General features: G+C 32.3%; 1 protein-coding gene across 1 annotated transcript; it reads right to left on the reverse strand.

The window, feature by feature from the left end:
- Positions 1-157: 157 nt before the first annotated feature.
- LOC139529702 (ALX homeobox protein 1-like) lies at positions 158-27,900 on the reverse strand. Its single transcript, XM_071325556.1, has 4 exons — positions 27,483-27,900; positions 26,764-27,089; positions 5,655-5,780; positions 158-1,354 (listed from the first exon to the last, which is right to left on the reverse strand). Exons 1-4 carry the CDS (start codon positions 27,718-27,720, stop codon positions 1,064-1,066), a joined length of 981 nt encoding a protein of 326 aa, XP_071181657.1. The 5' UTR covers positions 27,721-27,900; the 3' UTR covers positions 158-1,063.
- Between the last annotated feature and the right edge of the window lie 38 nt (positions 27,901-27,938).

The raw sequence follows: 27,938 nt of genomic DNA on the forward strand, positions 1-27,938 counted from the left end.
GTAACAGCATTACCTTCCATCTCAAGATAAAGAACTACGGCACTTTATTTATTCTCATATATTAAATTTAATTATTTCAATTCATATTTATCTTTTTAAACAGAAGTTGAATACAAAATGTTAACAATTCCGATTGACGACAAAATCAACTATAAAATCTTTATACAAGTAGATAATTTAATATCATCAATAAATGTATTATACGGTATTTACACAATCATAGAGGTATCCCCGACATAAGTAATGTTTAACACAATCATAGAGGTATCCCCAACATAAGTAATGTTTATACGTTCATTAGTAGATGTAATTTACACAATTTATACCAATAAACACATGGAAACATGATGATTACATATCTACTACTCTGGTATGCGATCATTCTCCAGTAAACTCCTTTCTCTAATTAGCTAATGTCATCACTAATTCTATCATTCCTTCTCAAACTCAATTTATTGACAAAAGCACTAATGTTGAGTGGTTCGGTGTTTTAATTGAAGATACATAATAGTTTTGCAATGCTGGAAGTTCTCCTCGCATGGTGTTACAGTTGCATATCAAAAGAATTTTCAAAAGAAAGCTGTTGGTTAATAACGTCTCAAACCTGCATTCCAGCATGTGAACGTTTACTAATGCTTTTTCTTCAAATGAAACAAAAGTCGTAAACAAATAACATTGGTTAACAGACCATATTATTCTATCATAACAGACCCGTGTATATAGGCTTTTTAGATCAAGTTAGAAATTTTTTATTTGCAGTTCAGTCATTCAAAGACTTTACATTTCTATAATTTCTAATGTCAATGTCAATCGTTCGTCAATGTTTCATTTCCTTCTGACATCTTCAGAACACTTATGAAAGTTTCTTCTAATTTTTCGTCATTGTTATCATGGACTTCCACCTCATACTCCATTACTCAATATATACAATATATATATATATATATAGCACCATTGTTTGCTGAACTAGAATATTATTTATCGCTTCACAGATAGTTAATTAACACAATGATTAAATAATTAGTGTATTTGTTTGTGCACATAACATTGTATTATATTTTGTTTACTTTCCGTACGCACTAAATAAACCCATTGCAACACTATGTTCATGTGCTTTTAATCGTAAGGCAGCTATGCTGGTACTCCGCCGTTCGGTAGGCTCACATTCAAACGATGGCGACTGGGTACCATTTAATGAGATGGGTGATTGATGGAGCCCGGTCTGGGGTGACGGGAAGTGTCCCTGATGAGCAAGGTTCATAAAACTAGGAACTTGTGAATGGTTGACCATACAATTAGAATTCTGCATTGCGTAAGGCATCTGGTGCCCTCCCATCCATGGATTGTGTTGTATCTACAAAATAACAACAAAATTATAAGTCAGTCAAAACATACAAAATACCAACAAGAAACAATTATCTACTATAGGTCACCCGTGCGGCCTTTAACAATGAGTAAAACTTAAACCTCAATCGTCATCTATAAAAATTTTCCTACCCGAAGAAATGTAAAACAATTCAATCTAAACACATGTATTGATTTATTCCTCGAAATATTCATAAAAGTTATGTAGAACTTAAAAAAAGAACCTCAAAATTAAATGTAAGGATATCTTTTATATTATCAGCAATAATAATTCAGATTACGGAAACGAAAGTATGTAATAATTTATTAAGCTTCAACATTTACATTATTGGACATTCTTTCAAGTCGACAAGGAGTCAGCTTATCAAGTCGACAAAGAGTCAGCTTATCTTTCAAGTCGACAAGGAGTCAGCTTATCTTTCAAGTCGACAAGGAGTCAGCTTATCATTTCAAGTCGACAAGGAGTCAGCTTATCATTCAAGTCGACAAGGAGTCAGCTTATCACGTCTACAAGGAGTCAGCTTATCAAGTCGACAAGGAGTCAGCTTATCATTCAAGTCGACAAGGAGTCAGCTTATCAAGTCGACAAGGAGTCAGCTTATCAAGTCGACAAGGAGTCAGCTTATCAAGTCGACAAGGAGTCAGCTTATCATTTCAAGTCGACAAGGAGTCAGCTTATCATTCAAGTCGACAAGGAGTCAGCTTATCATTCAAGTCGACAAGGAGTCAGCTTATCATTCAAGTCGACAAGGAGTCAGCTTATCTTTCAAGTCGACAAGGAGTCAGCCTATCATAACAAGTCGACAAGGAGTCAGCTTATCAAGTCGACAAGGAGTCAGCTTATCTTTCAAGTCGACAAGGAGTCAGCTTATCATTCAAGTCGACAAGGAGTCAGCTTATCCCAGCTTATCATTCAAGTCGACAAGGAGTCAGCTTATCTTTCAAGTCGACAAGGAGTCAGCTTATCAAGTCGACAAGGAGTCAGCTTATCTTTCAAGTCGACAAGGAGTCAGCTTATCTTTCAAGTCGACAAGGAGTCAGCTTATCAAGTCGACAAGGAGTCAGCTTATCATTCAGACGACAAGGAGTCAGCTTATCATTCAAGTCGACAAGGAGTCAGCTTATCTTTCAAGTCGACAAGGAGTCAGCTTATCTTTCAAGCCGACAAGGAGTCAGCTTATCTTTCAAGTCGACAAGGAGTCAGCTTATCATTCAAGTCGACAAGGAGTCAGCGGGAGTCAGCTTATCATTCAAGTCGACAAGGAGTCAGCTTATCAAGTCGACAAGGAGTCAGCTTATCATTCAAGTCGACAAGGAGTCAGCTTATCATTCAAGTCGACAAGGAGTCAGCTTATCATTCAAGTCGACAAGGAGTCAGCTTATCATTCAAGTCGACAAGGAGTCAGCTTATCTTTCAAGTCGACAAGGAGTCAGCTTATCATTCAAGTCGACAAGGAGTCAGCTTATCTTTCAAGTCGACAAGGAGTCAGCTTATCTTTCAAGTCGACAAGGAGTCAGCTTATCTTTCAAGTCGACAAGGAGTCAGCTTATCAAGTCGACAAGGAGTCAGCTTATCATTTCAAGTCGACAAGGAGTCAGCTTATCAAGTCGACAAGGAGTCAGCTTATCAAGTCGACAAGGAGTCAGCTTATCTTTCAAGTCGACAAGGAGTCAGCTTATCATTCAGACGACAAGGAGTCAGCTTATCTTTCAAGTCGACAAGGAGTCAGCTTATCATTCAGACGACAAGGAGTCAGCTTATCATTCAAGTCGACAAGGAGTCAGCTTATCTTTCAAGTCGACAAAAGTCAGCTTATCTTTCAAGTCGACAAGGAGTCAGCTTATCTTTCAAGTCGACAAGGAGTCAGCTTATCATTCAAGTCGACAAGGAGTCAGCTTATCTTTCAAGCCGACAAGGAGTCAGCTTATCTTTCAAGTCGACAAGGAGTCAGCTTATCTTTCAAGTCGACAAGGAGTCAGCTTATCATTCAAGTCGACAAGGAGTCAGCTTATCATTCAAGTCGACAAGGAGTCAGCTTATCATTCAAGTCGACAAGGAGTCAGCTTATCATTCAAGTCGACAAGGAGTCAGCTTATCATTACAAGTCGACAAGGAGTCAGCTTATCAAGTCGACAAGGAGTCAGCTTATCAAGTCGACAAGGAGTCAGCTTATCTTTCAAGTCGACAAGGAGTCAGCTTATCATTCAAGTCGACAAGGAGTCAGCTTATCTTTCAAGTCGACAAGGAGTCAGCTTATCATTCAAGTCGACAAGGAGTCAGCTTATCATTCAAGTCGACAAGGAGTCAGCTTATCATTCAAGTCGACAAGGAGTCAGCTTATCATTCAAGTCGACAAGGAGTCAGCTTATCTTTCAAGTCGACAAGGAGTCAGCTTATCATTCAAGTCGACAAGGAGTCAGCTTATCATTCAAGTCGACAAGGAGTCAGCTTATCAAGTCGACAAGGAGTCAGCTTATCATTCAAGTCGACAAGGAGTCAGCTTATCAAGTCGACAAGGAGTCAGCTTATCTTTCAAGTCGACAAGGAGTCAGCTTATCATTCAAGTCGACAAGGAGTCAGCTTATCTTTCAAGTCGACAAGGAGTCAGCTTATCATTCAAGTCGACAAGGAGTCAGCTTATCATTCAAGTCGACAAGGAGTCAGCTTATCAAGTCGACAAGGAGTCAGTTTATCAAGTCGACAAGGAGTCAGCTTATCATTAAAACATAACAATATAATACTTCCATGGTTTAACTTATAAAAGAACGAAGCTGATCAGATGCATTACAAAACTTAAGACAATTGCAGCAACTATTGTTAACTGTTTCAATTTTGTGATTGAGTATTTTAAGTCAAGTATATATTCCGAATTTTGTACATCAATTTATACTTTAAAGATTATAAATCAGAAAACAGGATTTAAATATTAAGAATCTGAATCCATAATCTGGAACAAGTTAACGACTCTTGTGAATAAATCCTTTCTTCTAAACTTCGAATTGACTTGTTGTGGCAAATAGAGGAATTCACCTTAAAAACGACTTCGATAAAACTGTTCATGCAAATGTTAGAGAAATGTTAATTCTGTATGTGTCTGTCAAAAAAGTCAGGAGTCTGTAATGACATGGTTGTCGTTTGTAAAGTCAGGAGTCTGTAATGCCATGGTTGTCGTTTGTAAAGTCAGGAGTCTGTAATGCCATGGTTGTCGTTTGTAAAGTCAGGAGTCTGTAATGCCATGGTTGTCGTTTGTAAAGTCAGGAGTCTGTAATGCCATGGTTGTCGTTTGTAAAGTCAGGAGTCTGTAATGCCATGGTTGTCGTTTGTAAAGTCAGGAGTCTGTAATGCCATGGTTGTCGTTTGTAAAGTCAGGAGTCTGTAATGCCATGGTTGTCGTTTGTAAAGTCAGGAGTCTGTAATGCCATGGTTGTCAGGAGTCTGTAATGCCATGGTTGTCGTTTGTAAAGTCAGGAGTCTGCAATGCCATGGTTGTCGTTTGTAAAGTCAGGAGTCTGTAATGCCATGGTTGTCGTTTGTAAAGTCAGGAGTCTGTAATGCCATGGTTGTCGTTTGTAAAGTCAGGAGTCTGTAATGCCATGGTTGTCAGGAGTCTGTAATGCCATGGTTGTCGTTTGTAAAGTCAGGAGTCTATAATGCCATGGTTGTCGTTTGTAAAGTCAGGAGTCCGTAATGCCATGGTTGTCAGGAGTCTGTAATGCCATGGTGGTCGTTTGTTGCTGCATATCATATTTGTTTCGTTCATTATTTTATACAGAAAAGGCCGTCAGTTTTCTCGTTTGAATATAGTTAATACATTGATTATCTCGGGGCCTTTTACGTCTGACAACACGATATGTGTTTTTTTACTCTTTGCATCCCGGCCCAATCTAGCTGTGCGTCGCAAGATTAGCCAGGACCCCAGGCTACTTAAAATTCGAATGATTCAGCGCCCTCTATCGGTCAGTGTCCTCTCGAGGTTAATGTAGCGATCGATAGTGAGTCGGAATATAACGACTGGATTATTCGGGTTAGGCGACTTATAGTTGTTAATTTCTGTGTCATTTGGTCTTTTGCGGAGAGTTATCTCATTGGCAATCATATACCATATCTTCTTATTTCTATATTATGTATAAATACCAAATATCTTTACTTATTACTGAAGGTATGTATTGAATTGTAAAAAATATTGAATAATTGTTATCAACAATGTGAAGGAATTTTACTTCTTTTTCATCCAATGTAGATTGACAAATAAATATTCCATATAGAGTGTACCAATGTTATAGCATACCTGAGAATATGATTCTGGTCTACCTAGTCCCATGTCAAACGGTCCCGATGTCATGCCTCTCATAGTCTGGATCTGGCCATAACGTTCTCGCTTCCTCCACTTGGCTCTTCTGTTCTGGAACCAGACCTATAATCAACAAATATTTAAATGAATGAATCAAATCAATTTAGGTGTATTCATAAGGATTTCAAAATAATATCAATAATCCGTCTCAACCCATTGCTTAAAGGCCATTTTGAATCTCAAATAATTAGTTGAGTAACATTTTTGCTAAAAATATACAAACTGTAATATAAAAATGTAAATCATTTGCAGGAATTGTCACTAACAGTTTTAATTATCACAACTTATGGTGAAAATGTTATCAACAGATGATGAGAATTATATTATTCAAATTCGATCATCCAGTTTTCCTTTAATTCATATAATTGTGTGATTCTGTTGTAGATTTTTTTTGTTATTAAACATGTTTTCTGCTATTAGTAAACTTGTGATTTTAACTTATCGAAAAAATATCTAATAATGATTCCAAAGTTACTTAAAACAGTCTATGGAAGAAGCGATTCGATAAAAACTTTTCTTGTATCAACGAGCGATATTGTCTTATATCAACGAGTTGCATTGTGGGAAATTTCAGACGAATGTTAGCATTTGTAAGAAGAAAGGCAGATTTCTCGGCATAAAGTAATGACTCTTTTCTTAAAACAGGGTGACATTTAACACAACATACGTCTGGTGTATAATTTCCATGAATTATTTTATGTAATAACAAGCAAGGTGTATTTAAACGAGAAAATTGAATTGTTGAATAAATGAAACATAAATGCACGATTTATCATTTGTAGGTGTACACATTCTATAAATATCATGTAGCAAATTCAGTGGAATGCAATTTAGATGAATTCAATTGTTTGCTAAGCCAAAATCACCTATAAGTCACAGATACTGCTATATTTTATAATATCAATGCGATATTTGTCTTATATCATAGCGATGATTTTATAATATCACAAATTTATACATGCGATACTTTTTTTTATAAAACTGCTTTAGTTTTCTAATATAAAATGAATACGATGACACGTCACAATGCATGTCAAGATAACTGTATAATCATAATTCACAAACTTAGATCATGACCGGTTTAATGTTTTAGGATCAATATCACTAAAATTTCGTTACTGTAACAAAATTAACGCTTACATAAACTTATTATTTCGAAAATGTTGCTTGACCCTATTGATAGTTGAAAGTGTTAACAACCTGTTCAGTCTATTGTTTTCAATCACATGGTTTAACATGTTAACCGACTAATTCTATTTGAAGTGATGATGCAATGGCGGAATTTAAATGTGGTTGCAAATAGTCTACCGACCTATTAGATTCTAATATACTGGTCACACTGCAATAGCCTATCCACATTGGTAATATCGAAATAGACAAAAAATATCATTACTTAAAAGAAACATTCATTGAAACAATCCAATCCAATACAGCTCCAAATAACAATGAAAATTCAAATGGTTAAATAAATAATCCAAACAAATCAAAATGCACAAATGCTGATGTCCCGAACTTTGAAGATACCAACTGAGTAGCCTCAGACTATAAATCGGACAACTTCAGATATAATGAAAATAAAAAATCTTGTCTAACAGAAAATGTATTTATTATTAACATAGAAAAAATATATTGAGAAGGAAAACAGTTCTTTTTTTTTTTTTTTTTATATAATAGACTTTTCCCGTTGGTAAAGCGATATCTCTATGAACATAATCAGCTCGCCGCGTGGACGCTCTTTTACATCGCGATGACCGTGAGGGCATTCCGATGTGTTGTTGACACAGAGATGTGACTTTCGTTTTTGACTAGTAACGATCGTATAAATACGCAAACTTCTTAGTGCAAAATAACAATCCGTATCGCTTGTTATAAATTCATTTCTTCAATGAGTACTAAAAAAAATGGGACACAAATAAATAAGATGTAAATGTCTTTTGACGTTAGAATTGTGTATATATCTTTTCTATATTTATAAATTTAGATCTTTCAGTTTGAGGACTGGAAAGTAGTTATTTATAAGGGGAAATTTTTAGATTTATAGATATAAGAAGATGGTACATGAGTTCGAATGAGACAACTTTCAAAGTAAACCATTTTAGATCAAAGTAGGGCCTTAAACACGGAGCCTTGGCTCACAGCGAACACCAAGCTATATAGGAACAAAAACATTACTAGTGTTAAACCATTCAAACAGAAAAACCAACGGTCTAATTAGTATAAAAAAAAAGGAGATTCAAAAGTACAGGTCAGATTTTGTCGAATCAATCTGAACGAGGACAGTATGATTCATCTTTGTCACAAGTTAGTTTCATTGTTATCAATAAAGAAAGTCTTCCATGCGTGCGTTGCGAGAATATCGGATATATATTATTTCGATGCGTTCATTATAAAATTTGTTAAATGTTATATATGTGAACAATCATTTTGATACTTAGCTATTTGATTACGACATTGTTTATTAAACCCTTATTTGATTAGTTTTGCTTCCAAAACCAATTGAGAAATTTGTAAGATGTTATCAAAATCAATTTGAATTTAAGCAATGGTCTTAAAACTGCTTATTTACATACAATACTACTAAGAAGTAAAATCACAAAAATACAGAATTCCGAGGAAAATTCAAAACAGAGTGTCCCTTATCAAATGGTAAAATCAAATGATAAAACACACCAAACGAATGGATAACAACTATCATATTTCTGACTCGGTACTGGCATTTTCAAATTTTGAAAATGGTGGATTGAACCTGGTTTTATAGCGCTTAACCTCTCACGTGTATGACAGTCTCATCAAATTCTTTCATATTTACAACGATGCGTGAACAAAACAGACATAATAGGTAAAATTGTCAAAATATGGGTACAGCAGTCTAATATTAATAATAATAAGTACTAATATTGATATAACAAAAACACCGCTATGATATTTTAAAAGTATCGCATTGATATTAGAAATAATAGCATTTGTTTATTTATGTATATAAGAAAAACACAGTACTTCAAATTTTACACGGACATAAACTTGAGCTTCTAACTAACTTCTGAATGTATATTTAGGCTCAATTGTTGTTTATATTTGAACAATAAGTTTTAAAGTTAGTATTTTCTTAATTTTTCGTTGCCGAAAACAACATTTTCCGCATGGAAAGTCTGCATATTTACAATTGATATTAGACAATATCGCTATGTGATACAAGAAAAGTTTTTATCGATACGCTTCTTCCATAGACTGTAAAAGTACTCACTGAACATATACTATAGATAGTAGAGAATTTCGAAATGTTGAAGAAAACGAACTTCGCATATAATTATGCGTTTTTAAAATTAAAAACTATACAATTTCGGTTAAATTTCTGAACTTTATTCATATAACTGATAAATTTCCGTAATTTCATGTCAGTGTATATTTAATCGTATTTTAATGATATGTTCATCATTTTGATCTTGGTTGGAATAAACGTGAGCATATGCATGATTGTAAATAAGACAGCTATCCCACAGAAAACCAAACGATAAACAACAGATCACCAAATGGCTTTCAACAATAAGCAGGACGATAAGCATTGCTAAGTCTTAGTAAGGAACACGGAGTAAACCAATCAACGATGGGCAAAACTCATAATGTATGGTTCGTTATAAAATAACCCGAGGTAACAAAATATTTAGCAAGACAAAAACATATTTGTAAAGGCTGGAATAACCTCTAAGACTTCCAAATTTTGTTTTCTCATGATGTGAAATTTGAAAAATTCTTCGTTGCAAATTATGACATGTAAATGAAACTGTTACAAAAATTGATTCGTATGTATAAATAATCATTAGAACTGTGGTTTGTATTAATTCTTATTGAACTTGGCATTGGTTATTGACACGGGTGTGTTCGTTAATTAAACACAAATGGCCATTCCATGTAATTAAACTCGTTACAGAGCCATTCGATCATGTAAAACCTCCACACCACGTGTTACCTGAATAAAACATGAAATCAACACTATATCTTATCTCCAGATTTTAATGAAATAGTTAAGTAATCTAAATTAAGTAAATTGAACAAATAAGATAAGAGATATATGATAACTTTTTGATGGCGGAATGTTTTGAAGTTACAGATCATAAAAATATTTATTTTATTTAGAATTGCCCAGAAATTGATGATAATTATGATTTACATCAATAGACATCTGTTGTCATAATAAGTTTCAAAAATAATATTTAATTTACTGCAAATCAACTTATTCCAGATTAAAATAATGAGTTTGTATTTAATGTGTATTCTAATATGACGTGCTTCTTTCGCTTTGTAAACAACACTGTGATAAAATTCTCGATATATCTATACTTAGCGCAGACTCCGTGGTGTACATAATAATGGCTGTTACAATATACTTCCCACGTAAATCCACATGTATTGAAACCTATTTGCAAACCCTTTGCCGATTTTATTGTTTTAAAAATTGCAAATATAAAAGAAAAAAATCACTTTTATTCTTATTCGGATGCATAATAAAAAGAAGTAATGCAAAAGACCTCCAAGAAACCAACAAAATAAAAATTAAAAAAAAAATCCGCGAAAGACTATTAATGTTTTTGGCGCATTTAAGTCATTTCAAAACATGACGTCATACAAATGAAAACGCTAGAGTTGAAAGTTTTCTGTTACGTGAACCATTGAAATGTTGTTTACTTGTACTATGGTATTAAAATTGATTATCAAGGTAGGTGTTGTTTGATTTTCTATTCTTTTGCATTATTCGCATATTTACTGATTTCAGCAAATCAACATGGCGGCTCCTTAGTTACGAAATGTCGACTTTGGATTTGACGGTAGCTTACGAGAAAAACATGTAAATCAAAATGACAATTGTTGGTTTTGAGAATGAAACAGATTTTTATTTTAGCGGTTGTTCATGAAATAATCCACACAAGCTGCGGATTTATTAGAATGTTTGAGCTTTATCTAACAGGGAGTAAAACATAACAGCCACACACACAGCTTTCTCCACCCTCGCTTCAGTTTTTTAATGATCGTATTTGTCTTATTAGAATCGAAATAATTCATGGAAGCCATAGATTATTGGAAATTTACACATGGCCTGGGCCGTGATATTCGTTAATTTTATCCCTCGCTAACGCTCAGGATAAAATTCGAATATAACGGCCCAGGCCATGTGTAAATTTCCAATAATCTATGGCTTCCATGAATTATTTCTTAATTTACACGAAAGTAGAAATATACAATGACGCGGAGGAAAATACTACACGCCCATGTTTCATTTAGGTATAGTCCGCAAAACATTACTTTTACAAACATGAATCTCAATTTTCACGTGTGCTAACTGGTTCTAAGACTTTCTTAAAACATTTAAAACTTTTAGCGAAAAAGTCTCCGGAATAATTAACACAGTCATGTTATTTTTTTTTCTGTAAAATTGCATGACCATGATGACCATGATGAATATTCAAAATAAAATTAAACCGAGAAAACCGACGATCTAATTTATGTACAAAACCAATCATGATAAAAACAAAACTAAAAATCATTGATTAAGGCTTGGTTCAACAGATCGACATGAATCGCGAAAAAAACAAGAATGAGTATACTATTATTTTATATATTCAGTAGATCATGATCATGGGTCAAAGCTCTAACTGTTCATTAGAATTAGAAATATCATAGGGAACATATGTACATATTTTCAAGTTGATTGGACTTCAACTTAATTCATCAAAAACTACCATGACCAAAATTTAGAGAGAAAGAGAGATAACGAGGACAATACAAATTACTATGAACAAGAATAGGAAAGGAAAATCCACAATCAGAAAACACTATCCAAAAAATTAAAGATTTACACAACAAAAAAACTGGGTGTGAACTCATAACCTCTGGAAGGGTAAGTACTTCCTCTTCCACTAGTTACCATGACGTGCTACTCAACGAGTCACTACAAACGGAGATGAGTCGTATCCTGTAATGTCACAATCTAGGAAAGTTCCCCTGTGTGTTAAGGAGAACGAGGTTCGTACGTAACCCGTCCTTCGTATTTGCCAAAAACTAAGCCAGCAAAAAACGCATTAAATGTACATGTCTTTTGTCTTCTAACTGCACTTGTGTTTATCGCTATATTACATCTTTTATTAAATAAAATAAAAATTATACTACATAATGTACTTAGTTATAAGTCATTAGATTGGGTAATATAGCCATTACTTTTAAATTAGACGCCAAATCGTCTAGGAACGAAAGAGGTGTAAAACCCAGTCATAAAGAAACATACAGATATGAAATTTAATTAAGTATTTAATGAAATTAAGTTATTCACTAAACAAATCAAAATCAGATGTTTAGATTGCAATGTAACGACCGGATCTTAAATTGTACATTTATTTAATGCACTTGTAGTAAAGTGTTTTGCAAATTATATTCCGTGTAAATTAAAGCTGTAGCGTGAATTCCAAGCGACCCCCTCGTATCATTATGGAGATGGGCGGGAGGAAATTTTCTGCGAGAACGTTCGACATCAAAGAATATTTGAGAAATACGATCTGATATTTTGTAATAACTAAAGGATAACAGAAAAAAGTTTAATTAACTCCCAGCTTGAGTTTGAGATGCTAATGTTGCTATCGCGATGTATGGCTAGATTTTTACTCGTCGCATTAAGTATTTTGTGGGCTATTACATAATTATGTCTGTAATATTTTCGCTAATATATTGTGTTTTACTTAAATATCTGTAGCTATTACATGAATTCTTTCTCTGAATAACTGTATTATACTGTTTCATGCTAATAAAAGTATGTTAGATTTAATTATACGACTCGTATCAAAGGAATTGGTCTCGTTTACCATTCAAATCTCCTTTGGGCTTATTTCTCATTACAAACCGCTTGAGATGTGTTAATTTCTATGATTAAACAAAAAAATTCGACAAATGTTATTAAATTGTATCATTCAGCAACATCGAATTGTTTGGCTAAAATTATATTTAATTTTTTAGGATTTCCTATGATCTTTTGTCTTAAACTGATTCAACCCATTGTCAGTCCCAAGTCAAAATGCATCTTGTTCAAGGAATTTAATCTTAATCCTTGGATTGTCTGTAAATTCATCCATATTTTCGTCGATCAAAAGTTTTAACTTGTGGCAAAGACACAAAACTATATATATCGTTTAATGACCGAATGTTAACCAATATAGGTGTTTTGTTTTGTTTTAAAACATATAACCTTAATATTTTTTTATTATCATTGTATATACATAGTTCGACTCTATTGTTTGAGGATAAAATAAAAATCCCTGTGTATTTTCTAATTTCGTTTTCTTCTGCGTTTGTAGGATATCAGCTTACTTATGTGTAACACCTATATTATTTATAACGAAAAAGCGTATTTTGAAAAGCTAAGGTATACCCGAAATTTTCTTACATATATCTGATTTGACATTGTATTAATAAATGAATGTTGTTATCATAATAAATAAATACAAAGGAACATTACAATACGAAATGTATATTTTCTTCTGCCACTTGCAATATAAAGATGTCCCGTTTTCATATTATTATTTCTTATATTTGAAGGACACTATCTTCTGTCGTTTTAGTTCTATTTGCTGATTCATATAACTTGCTTGAACAAATAATAGTTTTACTCGATTTGGATCTAACTTATCTATGCGAGCGTCACGCATGAGTTTTTTTTTAGACGAAACACGTGTCTGCTGCAACAAAATCTTCCACGAATTTTTTTTGAAATTTTTTATACGTACAGGACAAAAATACCATGATAGCGTCTCAATTGTCCATGCATGGATTATATTTCAATTATTTACTTTCATAGAAATCTCAATTTAAGGGAATAAAGCAGTGCCCATATTTGTGAGATTTAGTACTTCGTTCAGCAGAAATATATATACGTTATCTGTAATTCCTACGCATATATATCATCCTTTTTCAGAATAACATTTTGTAAATCAATGTTTTTTTGTATTTTCTGTCTGTTTGTATTACATTATTAACTTAGGGCTATTCCAGAAAAAAATGTATGGGGGTTGGGGTTGGAAGGCATTTTTTGTCAGCACCCGCCACCCAGAAAATTGTAATTGAGAATTATAGTGCATTATAGTGTGAAAAGTTGCCCTGATACCCATCACCCATGTATTATTAATACAATGTGCCTTCCTACCCCCCCCCCCCCACATACATTTTTTTCTGGAATGGCCCTTATTTAACGTTGGCGTCAATATTTCTTTGTTTTCTAGCACTGTGTAGTTTACTTTCCATATCCGTATACTGAAAAATCAAAAGTATCAATATTTCTTTGTTTTTAAGCAATGTGCAGTTTACTATCCATATTCGTATACTGAAGAATCCTAGGACTTTTGAGCATTTTAGGATATATAATTATATACGGATATGGAGAGTAAACTGTTCATTACTTCAAAACGAAGAAATATAGATAACTTTGAGTTTGCAGTATATAGATATGGAGAGTAAACTACATTGCTCGAAAAAGAAAGTAACATTGATGCGAACGTGAATTATAATAATAATGTAAAACAAAACAAAAAACCCAGGAAATACGAAAACAATTACTGAAAAATATCGATTTCAAAACATTTTTTTTTTAAATCTGCTAACCGAGTTCCTGTGGTTATGCGCCGATTGAGGTACAGGATTGTGTAAAAGTTTGTAATGCACCGGAAACCACAGGCACTTGTCTCAGAATTTTTTCCCCCTATATACCTTAGTGTTCTATTAAGGTATATAGGAAAGAAAGTTCTGAGACAAGTGCCTGTGCCGGAAACTGAGTTAAGTATATCGGTACAAAATTTATATTGCTTGAATCTTTAAACACGCAAGGAAGCTTGTGATAAATAACGAACTAGTTTATTTAAATATATATTAATGTATATATCTCCAAAATATGAGGCGGAGAAATGTCTTCTTGTTTGAAATGTAGGTAGTCTTTCAATGCACTGAGATTTTCCTTCAACTTGACTTTAAAAAAATAAGCCCCGCAGTTGTTTCAGTATTCCGAAATTACACTCAAGAGGTTTATGTCGGGTATGTATATAGAGGTCTCAAAACTCATTGTCATAAACAGCTCGTTTACATACATATATTGTTAATCCATTTATGTATAGCATTAGAAGATATGTAAGAAGACAAGTGATTATATAACAATACATAATGTTTGACAGTAAGGCGGTTTAATACTGAAAGTATTTTGGTAAAAGTAGTCCTAGACTTGTGAATCGAATAGACCCTTTCATAGATCTGAATATTGCATATATATCTTACAATTTCGCATGTGACTAGCAATCGAATACGTTTTTATATATTTGATTGTTTTCTTTTTAAAGTAACTCGAAAAATAAATGGTTATAATCTTCGTAGAACGCTCAAATAATACAGTATAAAAACAAGAAGCTGTGGTCTGATTTCCAATGAGACAAAAGATGGTAAGTAACTATAGGAATACGTGTTTGTTTCTACTGGAGATATTTTAAATACTAGTAGTATTTTCACAATATTTGAAGAACAGAAAGTCCACGACATAAGGATTCAAAACAAGATATAAGTTTTTGATGTAGATGATTTACAAAATTGTAATACATAGATATAGGAGGGTGTGGTTTGAGTGCCAACGAGACAACTCTCCATTCAAGTAACAATTTATAAAAGTTAACCATTATAGGTCATGTTCGGTCTTCGACACGAAGCCTTGGCTCACACCGAACAGCAATTTATTAAGGGCCCCCAAAATTACTAGTGTAAAACCATTCAAACGGGAAAACCAACGGTCTAGTCTATATAAAACGAGAAACGAGAAACACTTATGAACAACATAAACAAACGACAACCACTGATCATCAGATTCCTGACTTAGGACAGGTGCAAACAATTGCAGCGGAATTAAACGTTTTAATGGTACCAAACCTTCTCCCTTTTCTGAAACAATAGTATAACATCACAAAATAGAAAGACACACTATAAAATGTCAATTGAAAGGCTTAACTCAATCAAAAAAAAAAACCCGTAGTAACACAAACTAACACACACTGAACGAATAAATTTGATCTGTGATACAATGCAAATACATAGTTAATAAAACATCAGGGATGAATAATTAAGGTTAAAAGTAGATAAATAGGTTTAAACTAAGGTAAAAGTATAAAACCGCTGTGAAAAGTTAAACAATTTTTAGAACAACATCAACTTTGAAAAAAAAAAATTAAAAAATAATTACGTCATATTATACATAAGCACATGCAAATAATTTTGTTGTTAATAAAGTCATAAGACGGTGTTTATATATCCCAACTCGTTCGGTATGCCCGTGTGTGCGAACGTAATCAATGCATCACTGTGAAATTATTGTGTCAGGGATTTCGATACCATAAATTACTTAAAACTTTTACTAAATTCATTTATAGATATAAAGATTTGATTAGTAAATTTGGCTGTACCTGTACAAAACTTATTAAAAATGGTATTTCACATCATAAATTTTACGGTTATATTGTACTTAAAGCTATGTGATCCGTGTAAACTCATCGAACCTTTAAACAAACTTTTAAGTAAGGGTTATCGTACCAATATTGTAATTAGATCTCTGAATATAGTTTTTATTGGCACTAATATCGATTTTGTCATTAGCTAATTAAAACATAACTAAATTGTATCTTCTTTTGAGGCGGGATGTATAGAGACACAAACACGTTAATTTGTATCTCTAATAGAAGTCGCTCCTCACTATCCTACTACCTGTCGATACATTAATTTTTGGCATTGCACAAGTCATGTCTTCTCTGACTGTTCATGACGTTAAAATACTAAATCCCTGGGATGTGTTTTAGATGATTTTAGTCTCTGATGCATGATTTTTTTCTTCATCATTAATTGTTTTTGGCTTTTGACTAGCTGTCAGTAACTGCGAGTACTCTCAAATCGTATTTTCTTGTTAACTCGACCTGCTGTTACTGTTTATAATGCTTTTTTGTTAGTTTATATTAATATGGATCTTGTCTATATACCAGGTTTGATTATTTGGAATATCTTCTAATTTTCACTTCTTCGTACTACATTTGTATGAACTTCAAGATTATTCTCCTAAAATCTGTACTGGGACGTTTTAGCTAGCTCTAATTGTATAGTGTTATTGTTGATATTCACCCCAATTGGTATCTAGTGTTAAATTATGTATTTATATGACAGAACTTTCTTGGTATTCCTAATTATTGGAAGAATTTTATACACATAAGTAGTATACCTAAATCGACAAAGTTATTTTTCATTTACCTGTACATATTATTAAACCGTTTTTTTCAAAAGTGATTTTTTTCGAAGGGTTTAATATTTCGCAGTGGTGTCTTGCCATGGCTTTGTTTGGACTTGTTTGTTTGCTTTTTGGCCTTGAATGTTTGTCCCTAATATTTTATTAACTGTGTATTTGCATTCAGATATCTCAGATCAAATTTATTCGTTCATAGTGTGTTAATTTACGTTTTTTGATTGAGTTAAGCCTGCCAATTGATATTTTATCGTGTGTTTTTCTATGTTGTAATGTTATGCTTATGTTTCGGAAAAAGGGAGAAGGTTTGGTACCATTAAAACGTTTAATCCCATGAAAAATGTTTGCACCTGTCCTAAGTCAGGAATCTGATGTACAGTAGTTGTCGTTTGTTTATATAATTTATACGTGTTTCTCGTTTCTCGTTTTTTATATAGATTAGACCGTTAGTTTTCCCGTTTGAATGGTTTTACACTAGTAATTTTGGGGCTCTTTATAGCTTGTTGTTTGGTGTGAGCCAAGGCTCCGTGTTGAAGGCCGTACATTAACCTATAATGGTTTACTTTTATAAATTGTTATTTGGATGGAGAGGTGTCTCATTGGCACTCAAACCACATCTTCTTATATCTATATTAGAAACCTCAAATTGAAAAAAAATAATCCATATGTTTTTTATAACTCAATGGATAGTTTTCATTATAAAACTTATGTCCATATACTTTTTTCTGAAGAAAATTCTAAAATTTGTTCATATAAAGAAGTTTACTTCATTTTCATTGCTTCCTTTCCAGGAAGCAATTCCCCGACATATTTTCCGTTTGCAAAGTGACCTCCGTGTGACCCATCTCGTAAAAATCCGGTGATCGCAATACGCATGGATGTCCTTAAAATAAACTATTATCTGATTGTACTTGTTAAACACGTGCTCAATATCCATGCTTTTTGTTGATTGTTGACAAACAGGTGACTTTCTTTATACTTCGGATTCAAAACACGAACTTTAGTTACCTGCCATATTTTCACAATAACACTGACCGATTGAGAAAAAAAAATTGACGATTATACGAAATTTATGCGAAAAAAAATGATAAAATCGTGCACAGAAGTCTAAGTTTATGATGTTTGTATGCATTGGTTCAAGAATCGACTCCGTCTAAATAATCATGCTAGTTGGGTCAAAGCATGATAACTTATAACATATACTTCTACTAGCTATGAATGTGGTTGTTGGTGTTTGATGTTTAATGTCTATGTTTTATACACCTTTTACATGTGTAGTATATAATCCCATCAAAAGAATTACTTTATGTATCTTCATTTACTCACAAGAGTTATACAAGTATTATGGTAATAAAAGTCCTTCACTAATACAAATTTATTTGAAAACATCTTAAACTCCCTCTAAAACATGTTAGTGGAATTGGTTAATGATAATTTCATTAAGGGGACAGAAGTGTAACTATGGCGGCATGTTTAAGTGTCATGCTTATGAATTAGGCTATTGGTAGCATTGGTTTATAAGATCTAGTACTGTAATTAAATCATTTGGGTTTCCTCACTTATATTTATAACCTTCTCAAACATACAATTACGTTTCTTGTATTTGTCATTGTATCATCGCGCATGGATGACAAGTGTTTTATTTTTACTATTTGCTAGGTGGTAAAAATGGATGCGTATCGTACCCAAGAAAACCTCCAAGTAAATGCGGTGGTGATGTGACGCTGATATTTGATTGACATACACCATAGAGGATTAACTATCGTAAAATCAGTACAGCAGACGACCACAAACATCATCAAGTTCAGTCTTCTCTTAAAGGCCGAGGCATGTATGACCAACAACAACACAGATACAAAACACGATCTAGACACACAGTTTTAATATGATTAAACCGGCAAGGGCAAACATCCTCAGTAACCTATTACTATTTTGCCTTTTCAGATCATATTTCTCAAGTATAACACTTGTTGTGCTTTAGGATGTTCGCTCCCCTTGTTTTTGAATTTTTGTCAGATATTCGGAATCCTCTGGTTTTATCCATGTAGTGCCATTAAAATCTTTTGCCCACTAATGCCCTCGTCACACATTGGCGTATAGTCCGGCGTGAACCAGACGTACAAAGCAAATTGACAAAGTCCGTATACCTTAGTTGCATGCCAGAGGACCACTAAGAAATCGTTAAGCGCGCGTTGCATAAGTTTGAAGTACGTCGAAATGCAAAGATATACGCTTGGTGAACGATATATCTCCAAGAAATTTGTATGCAGCATAAACATTTTCATCCAGCTCAAGCGTGTGCCAAGCGTATACCTGTACGCTACACGCACGTTATACATAGGCTTCAAGCGCCACGTTGTATACGCTTCAAGACCGTTCGACTTTAACTAAAACGTATGCGGGTATGTTTCTAACCAACACCCCATAACTAAACGGTCTAGGCACGCCAATAGCACGGATTTTCGTTCCAGATACGAACGGGAAGCGTCCCTAATACGTCAAGAGATTTTTTTCCTTTGTAGCGTGCATTCCATCTACTTTAGACAAATGCCAGATAAACGCCAACAAACGTTACTTGAACGTCCGATAAACGCTTAGGTACGCTTCTCGTACGTCCAATACACGCTTAAAGCTCGTTGTGCACACGATACAGATATGATTGACAAGTTGAATTCATCCAAAATTACTAGCGTATTGCCAGCGTACATGATTTTTTACCACGCCCGGTGTACGTCGGAACTTATATGCTAATGTGTGACGCCGGTATTAATTTTCTTTTCATAATTTTATTACTTATAGTTTAAAAGCCAAATTTGAAAATCTTATAAAATTCTTGTTACTTTTTCATTTTTTTTTGAAAAAAAAAGGTACCAGGGAATCACCTCCAGCAAAATTATCAATGGATGATATCCCAACAAGGCTGAAGCACACGGACCCGTCTTTTTTCTGTTTTTTTTTTAGTTCCGTTATTTATATACTTTTGATTTATATCAGTCTGTTTGTTATTTTGAAAAAGATTCGCGAAAACCCTTATAGATATCGGCTGCTTTGAAATGTTCTCGAATATTTGTTTTACTGACCTTCACATCAGAGTTTTTTTTATTGTGTATATATAGCAAGAGTGTCGATGCCTATTTGGTTTAAGTGTTGAAGAATATATCATGTAGCCTCTCATCTCTTGTTTAATACTCTCTTAGCTCGAGGCGATTTACTTTTCGCTTCACACACATACACATAAACATAGTTTTATTATATTAAAGAAATGCATGCATGACTGGAGAAAAATACGGGCAACAATCAAATTCGAATTTTTTTGAAACGTCACAAGAATTCGTTCTTAAGCATATACATGGAAAACACTTAGGGAATTTCTCATATCTAAATAAAATAGTTGATCCATTTTTGATAATCTTTAGGGTTTATATATGTATAATTATAATTGAAAAAAAAAAGTGGCATGATCAATAAAACTCAATTAATATCAGGGGTAGGTTAACCAAATGATATAATTGTAAATTAATATACGAATAGGTGGCTTTAAGAAAATCAAAAGAAAAGGTAGGGTAACCTTACTTTTTTTTCTTTTTCGGCTAAAATATAACATGGCAAACTTTTATTAAAGATTCCTTCATAAAATTTGTTACCTACCCTTAAAATGCCAATTTAAAGTATTTGAAAATCAAGCAAAAAAATCTAGTATCCTCGAAATTTTTTCGTAATTATAAGTTAAAATCTTACAAATTTATTCTTTAAAAAAAAAATAACATTAGTTATCTGCATTCCTCATCAAAGTTTGCTTACTTGACTGAAAATCGGGACCTTAGGTTCTTTGTTATTTACAATCCAAGATGGCGAAAGACACCCATACCATGCACCTTAAGTCACGTATTTATATCATCTATTAAGTCATATATTTATATTCTATTTAAGTCATATATTTATATTCTATTTATGTAAAATCTAAATATTCTATTTATGTAAAGTCTAAATATTCTATTTAAGTTATGTATTATATTTATTCAGGCCAGTCATCTATTTGTTCATAACGTCATTATTCAGTTCATATATATTATAATACACAACTTTTAATAATAAAAATAATTTACCACGTTAATTTTCCATAAAAAATTTGATAATAATAAAAGAGGTTTTTCAAACTGTCTGCCTAAAATCAAAAATGATAATAAACGCTGACTCGAAAGTAGACGTCTCCTGAACTCAGTGAAATCTCGGTGTGTATTTTATTAATTCTCAGTGGTTCTCATTACCCCATCATAATACCAGAAATCTAGATGTAATAGAGGAACCAATTTACGTATTAAAATAATTCAATTACTAAAATAGGATAAGTACAAAAATATTGACTATGATCTTTACAGTGATTATAAGTTATTAAGATAAGCGGTTTCTCATTCAGAACGCCTTTATAATTCTTTCATTTTCTGAATATTTCTGTAATTTTGTCTCAAGTGGCAGGAACAAGTTGTTTTAATAGATCAATTTAACAACAAGTTTTTTTTTCTTTCTTTTTGTTTTGGATATGTAAGTAAAAAAATGTGTGAAAATATCATCTATTTTCTTGCTTATATTACTTCATATTTACTCTGGCAACAAACATTGACAAAAATAATTAGCAACGCTCGTTTTAGGAGGTGCACTTTTGATCTTATTCCGAATAACACTTTTTTTTATATGAAAAACATATATTTTTAAAAAGGCATACACATTTCAATAGGAATGAACATAAGGTGAGGTTTTTTTTATTGAACAAATAATTTTGCATTTCGGGTTGACCATGTTTACTTAAAAGGTATTGATTTAGACAGGAATGATTCTACTGTGTTTTCAGAGAATATTGCATATGAGCATTCCCGGGAGTGATAGAACGGACATGTTTGGTCATCTCTGTGACTTCGGTGAATTCGGTAACTTATCAAATTCTGTCGTGTAAATCTGTGAAAAGGGGTCAATTACCAGTACATACTAGAGCTCTCAGTACACATTATTCATGAAAAACAAAAACATTAAAAACTAAACACCACTTCTCTTTAGTAATAAGATAGAAAACCCACATGTATATGTAACTAGTATATGTAAGCATAGATGTATAATATTACATCTATGATGTAAGCTATACTATATCCTATACCTCATTGTATTTTCCACCGTTAATCTTAATCACTGCATGTTGAAGAGGGCAGGGGCCTGTTTATCGAAACTGTCCTAAGATCGGTCCTAAGAATTTCTTAGGACAGAAGTTAGGACCGACTTACGACACGTCTCAGCATGCACATCGAAGCTATCTTAGGATTATCTTAGCTAGGACGTCCTAACTGATGTCCTAAGTATTAGCGGAAAAGAAAAATCAAACCGAATATGAAAAAAAATAATAATTATGGTATCATATTTTATCAATAGTTTTATTTCAAATATGGTTAATTAGAATCTAATAACTAATATGTAGTTTTAAATTAAAGGTAAAAAATAATTTTTGTAAAATAATTGTACATTTAAACTGTATGAAACAAAACATGACACAAAAATAAAAAATTAACAAACTAACTGTAAACAAGATATATAATACGTAAAAATCATAACATATTTTTGAGTGTTTTGAATTCGAAGTGTCACATTTTCATTCTTTAACAGTTCAAATGCAAAGCTCGTGCATTATTCATATCATTACGGAGAATTTCAACTATTTTTACTACTGCTTTAAAAATAATACGCGTGAAAATGAATAAAAGACGAAATTCAAATGTATCCTAAAGTTAGGACCATTCTAAGACCATCTTAAGACACCTAAATTGGTATCCTAAAATTAGGATAATTCCTAGGATTTTCCTAAGTTGCGACATGTTTAGGACTAAGATGTGTCCTAAGTTGGTCTTAGGACACGTCCTAATCCCAAGAGAGCTTCGATAAACAGGCCCCAGATTTATATGCTTGTTTCATTAATATCTATATGAAATTGTATATAGTGTAGTATATATATATATCATTATAATATTGTATGTACTTTATGAATACGTTATTAAAAATTTTTATGAGTCTCATGAAGATTCGTTTTAACCATGGACTTTCTATACTAGTCCCGTTAGTATAGAAAGTCCCTGTTTTAACTTATTGGATTATCGTCTTGAAATGCAGATTATCTTATTCATTTATTTGATAATTATATGCTGGGTAAAATTCAGTGAAACAGCAATCGTATATAGTTAACTACGCCATTGACTTGATTTGCTTTACATATTTTACATATTTGATAAACACTTTCGACGATTAACAATATCTACGAGGAAAGAACTTAAATACATGCATGGTGACAAATTGGGATGTACGTGTGAACGCAGCATTTATAGTGTACCTGATACAGGTAAATCGAGAGAAACGCTTTGAATGAACAACATTTGTAAAGTTATAAATGCATCACTGCTGATGAACTGTCAGCTCGGTAGTCAGGGCTCCAGGCCGCTGACATGATTAAAAACATGCATATTTTTCAAAATCCCCCGTTGACAATGATGTCAGCCTCTCCTCAGGCAACGTTGGCCTAAACGATGAGCTTTTTGTGCTCTTTTGGTTATACAGCTCCAAACGTTTCTACGTAATAATACATCCTTGACTTTTAATTGTTTAGGTTTAAAAGTTCCCGCGATGAGTAAATCGAAAAAGCGGCTCGAACCCACAATTTTTATGAAGTGTAATTTTCATTTGAAAACATGTGGCGGGTATCATAATAATTATATAGAATTTTGGTCCATCTCTTCTCTCCAAATCTTGTTCAAGTATTTTATGAAAAAATAATAATCTATAGAGAAAGTAAAATAAAATGAAAAATGAGCGAATAAACAAAACAAACTATTTCGAGCAAATGAAAATACCAACAAAAAACATCAACAACAAAAAATAGCTCAAAACGCGTCTATAAAAAAAATACGAAAAGTACATCAATAGAAACAGTTGCTTAATGTGTTCTATGATTGTTGTGAATATATCATAAAACCGTTTTTTTGTAGAAAAAAAGAAGAAGATAAAAGCTATCTGTTCATAATAAAAACTCGACGGGGTGCTTCTTTGTTTCAATATACAGAAATGGTTTCGTTATAGGTTTTCTCGTATGGTTTCAACATTTACACTGTTAAAAGCTTTATCCGAAGGAACTTCATTCGATACAGCATTATTCCGGGTTTGAATATTAATTCAGTCAACACGGCGACACTGTATATATCGTATCAACAAATATAAGTTCATAAGTGTAAAATTGTACCGGATTAGTACGGGACAGATTCTAAAAATCAAACTATCATATCTGGTATATAATAGATTCTTTTAAACAAAATCACATTTCAACTTTGAAAAAAAAATCGGAAGTAAAATTATCGTTTACACAAAGCTTAGATTACGAATATTCATCTTTTTTCTATTGAAATTTTACTTTTTATGAAATATTTATTTTGCAGTGAAAGGGATTTGTAATGATACTAATAATTACTAATTCCTCACACTTATATCTTTCTTTTTTCAATTTGTCAAATTTGAACATTAGTATCGGATAATTTACTTTTTTTTTTACATACAAAGAATCAAATTTGACAAATTGAAAAAAGAAAGTGTAAGGAATTAGTAATTGTATTATATGACTCTAGCAATTTATGAATTAACTAAATTATTAAAAATACAATACATAGGCTTAGCATATATTTATTTTTGCTACTCCTGACTGAACTAAACTTTTTTTTAGATATTAAAGACTACTGGTTTTTATTGAAATGTCAGTTATGTGAAATATAATGTTTATTACAATGAGGATTATTTCCTCCTAAACTCAATAATCTACTGATGAAGTAACGAGTTTGTCAATAAAAATAACGAGTTTGTCAATAAAAATAACAAGTCTGACAATAAACGAACAACAGGAGGTCACACGTACATGTGTTGTAAAACGTCAATTTGTTTATTTAGTGTAAATAGCCAATAATCAGCCGCACGTGTCTCCGAGCTCTTTCGTTAAATAACCTTTTTGATCCCTAACAAGACTAATAAATTGAATTATATACCTATTTATGAATGTCTATCATTGTTAAAAGGAAGAGGTATTATTGTCTTAAATACTTTATTTTAATGTATGAAAGTTCATAAATTAGAAATGGTTACTTGAGATTGATTTATCATTTCCAGAAGTTAACTGTTCAGGTATTAACTAAATCTAATTAAAATGTAATTCAACTGATTGACGTTTTGATATTTTTTCGGGAGAAATAATTCTATTTTATTTATTTACTTATTATTATGTTTTAAAACTTTTACTTTGGCTATAGAGATTTGCCTTTGCCATACATTTTTGTATTAATTTTTATGTAAAAATCAGGGCCCAGTTTCACGAAGCTGTCTTAGGACTAAGACATGTCTTAGGATGGTCTTACGACATATCTTAGTCCTAAGTGGGTTTCACAAAGCGGTCCTAAATTAGGACATCTCTTAAAGTTGGTCATAAAGTTAGGACAACTCGAGAGGTGTCTTATGATGGTCTTAGTATAGTTATACGTTTATTTATATAAATTACACTCATTTTTTATATTAATTTTGAAAAAAAATATCTTATTATTATCTAATTATCTATTCTCCTGTTCCTGCTTAAAACATATATACATTGACGGATTATCAGGATTTTTCAACAGTGAAAGTTCGATGTATTGATATAAAAATTGCACGATTTTATCTCTTAACCTTTTATAACCGATAAAGTCGAAATTGAATTCAACTCACTTGTACCAAAACAATGTCATAATTTTATATTCTTTTTTCTTAATTTTGCATTGAAAATTTCATATTTATATTGATGTATTGTTTAAAGATAATTTATATATAATAAATTACTATTATTTTTTTATATTTATTTTGCAAATTATGTCATTATATTAATCAATACGTTTAGAATAATTTATGGTAAGACATACTACATTTACATGATTTTTTTCCGTAGATTCGTATTTATATTTGAAAATTTAAAGAACTTGCGACAGGTTTAGGATGCCTTAGCTAAGATGATCCTAAGACAGCTTCGAGACGAGGTCTGATATATGTCCTAGGATAGTCATAAGAGGATCATAAGACATGTCCTAAGATATGTCTTATGACATGTCTTAGGATAGATTCGTGAAACCGGCCCCAGATATCCGGATTGTAAAAGTAAGAAGTCAATTTGATACAGATATATACTGGGGTTCGCCGGTTTGCGACATCAACCTTATTTAGTTGTCTCTGATTTTAACAGCCTTCAAATTATTACGTTGCATCACGAAAAGAGTTAAACAATAATACGCCAAAATACAGAATTGATTCATTTAAGCTGACAACTGTAACAAAAATAAATGATAGAAATAAAAGAATGAAAGAGAAAGCAAGAAAGAAAGACAAATAATCATTTTGCTGGAAAGAAAGAAAGAAATATTAAAAAAGAAAGAAAGATATAGATATAATAATAATAAACAAAAAGAATTACAATAAAAGTATAGAAAGAAATAAAAAGAAAGAAAGAAGGAACAGGAATATAATGAAAGCAAAAGAAATATATTGATCTGAATAAAGAAAAGAAATTTAATGAAAGAAAGAAAAGGAATGTAATGAAAGAAAGAAAGACAAAGAAAGAAAGAAAGAAATACAATGAAAGGAAGAAAAGAGATATAATGATAGATATAAAAAGAATATAATGAAAGAAGTAAAAAATATAAAGAAAAAATAATTCCCTACCTGAACTCTGGCTTCTGTTAAGTTACATCTAAGCGCTAACTGTTCCCGCGCATACACATCCGGGTAATGAGTCTTTTGGAACACACGTTCCATTTCCTCTAACTGAAAACTTGTAAATGTCGTCCTATTTCGTCTCTTTTTATTCCTAGCGTCATCTGTATCTTCTTTCTTTATATTTTCGTCTTCATCCTCCGTCGATTCTGACTTCCGAGACAAACTATCAGTTGATGAATTTAGATCCTTAGAAACTCCTTTATCCAACTTGGCAGTTTTATTTTTGTTTTCTGGAGATGTTTCTGAATTCTTAGTTGTATGGTCAATAAATTCTGAAAATGAGTAAATAAACTAAAAAAATCATAATTAATTAATAATCTAAATTAAATTTTAATACTTTATGGATAGTTTGATTTTAATAAAAACCGTTTACAAATATAAATTGTCATGACCTAGAAATCTTAATAAAAGATGTAACTTAATTATAATAAATATATATGATTATATAAATTATATAAAAAAAATACAACTTTACAAACAAATGAAAAATTGCATAAATAATATGAATATTAAGTCTAAAAACCAAAATAAAAATGTATTCCATTCTAAATAACACTTGATACAAACCCTCCTATATTTGTTTCCGCCATATTAATATACTGATCTTAATTTAATAATAAGTGATAATTAATTAAATTACAAGTCTAATACATATTAATTTGTACCTTTGTGTAATCTGTCCATTTCTTTACGTCCAGCTAAGATGCCCTCAATAGAATGGTGAGTATTGATTTGGGTTTTGTGGTCCATGGGTTGTAATGTTCCTAGTCCGTGTGTAAACTCGTCTGTATTGTCGGTATACTCTGCTGTATCAACGTCGACAGTCTCTGATGGTTTAATATAGTTCAAGTACATGGAGTGCTTATCAATCAAATCTTCAGAAATCATGGTAGTGCTTAACATTTGGTAGCAATTAAAGAGTAGCAAAACTTACACTTGTTTTATGAAATCAAAGAAAATAGAGAGGTGACTGCTGAAAGTCCCAGTATAATAATGACAGAGATAATCTTACCACTTCGTCTTGGCAAAGATATACCTTACCATCATATGATTAGGATAAATAAACAAACATATCTATAATAATGCCGATTGACACGGCAGGGAGTGTTTGACGTCTTGGT

Source organism: Mytilus edulis, chromosome 7, assembly GCF_963676685.1.
Source record: "Mytilus edulis chromosome 7, xbMytEdul2.2, whole genome shotgun sequence".
In the NCBI taxonomy this organism is placed as follows: Eukaryota; Metazoa; Mollusca; class Bivalvia; order Mytilida; family Mytilidae; genus Mytilus; species Mytilus edulis.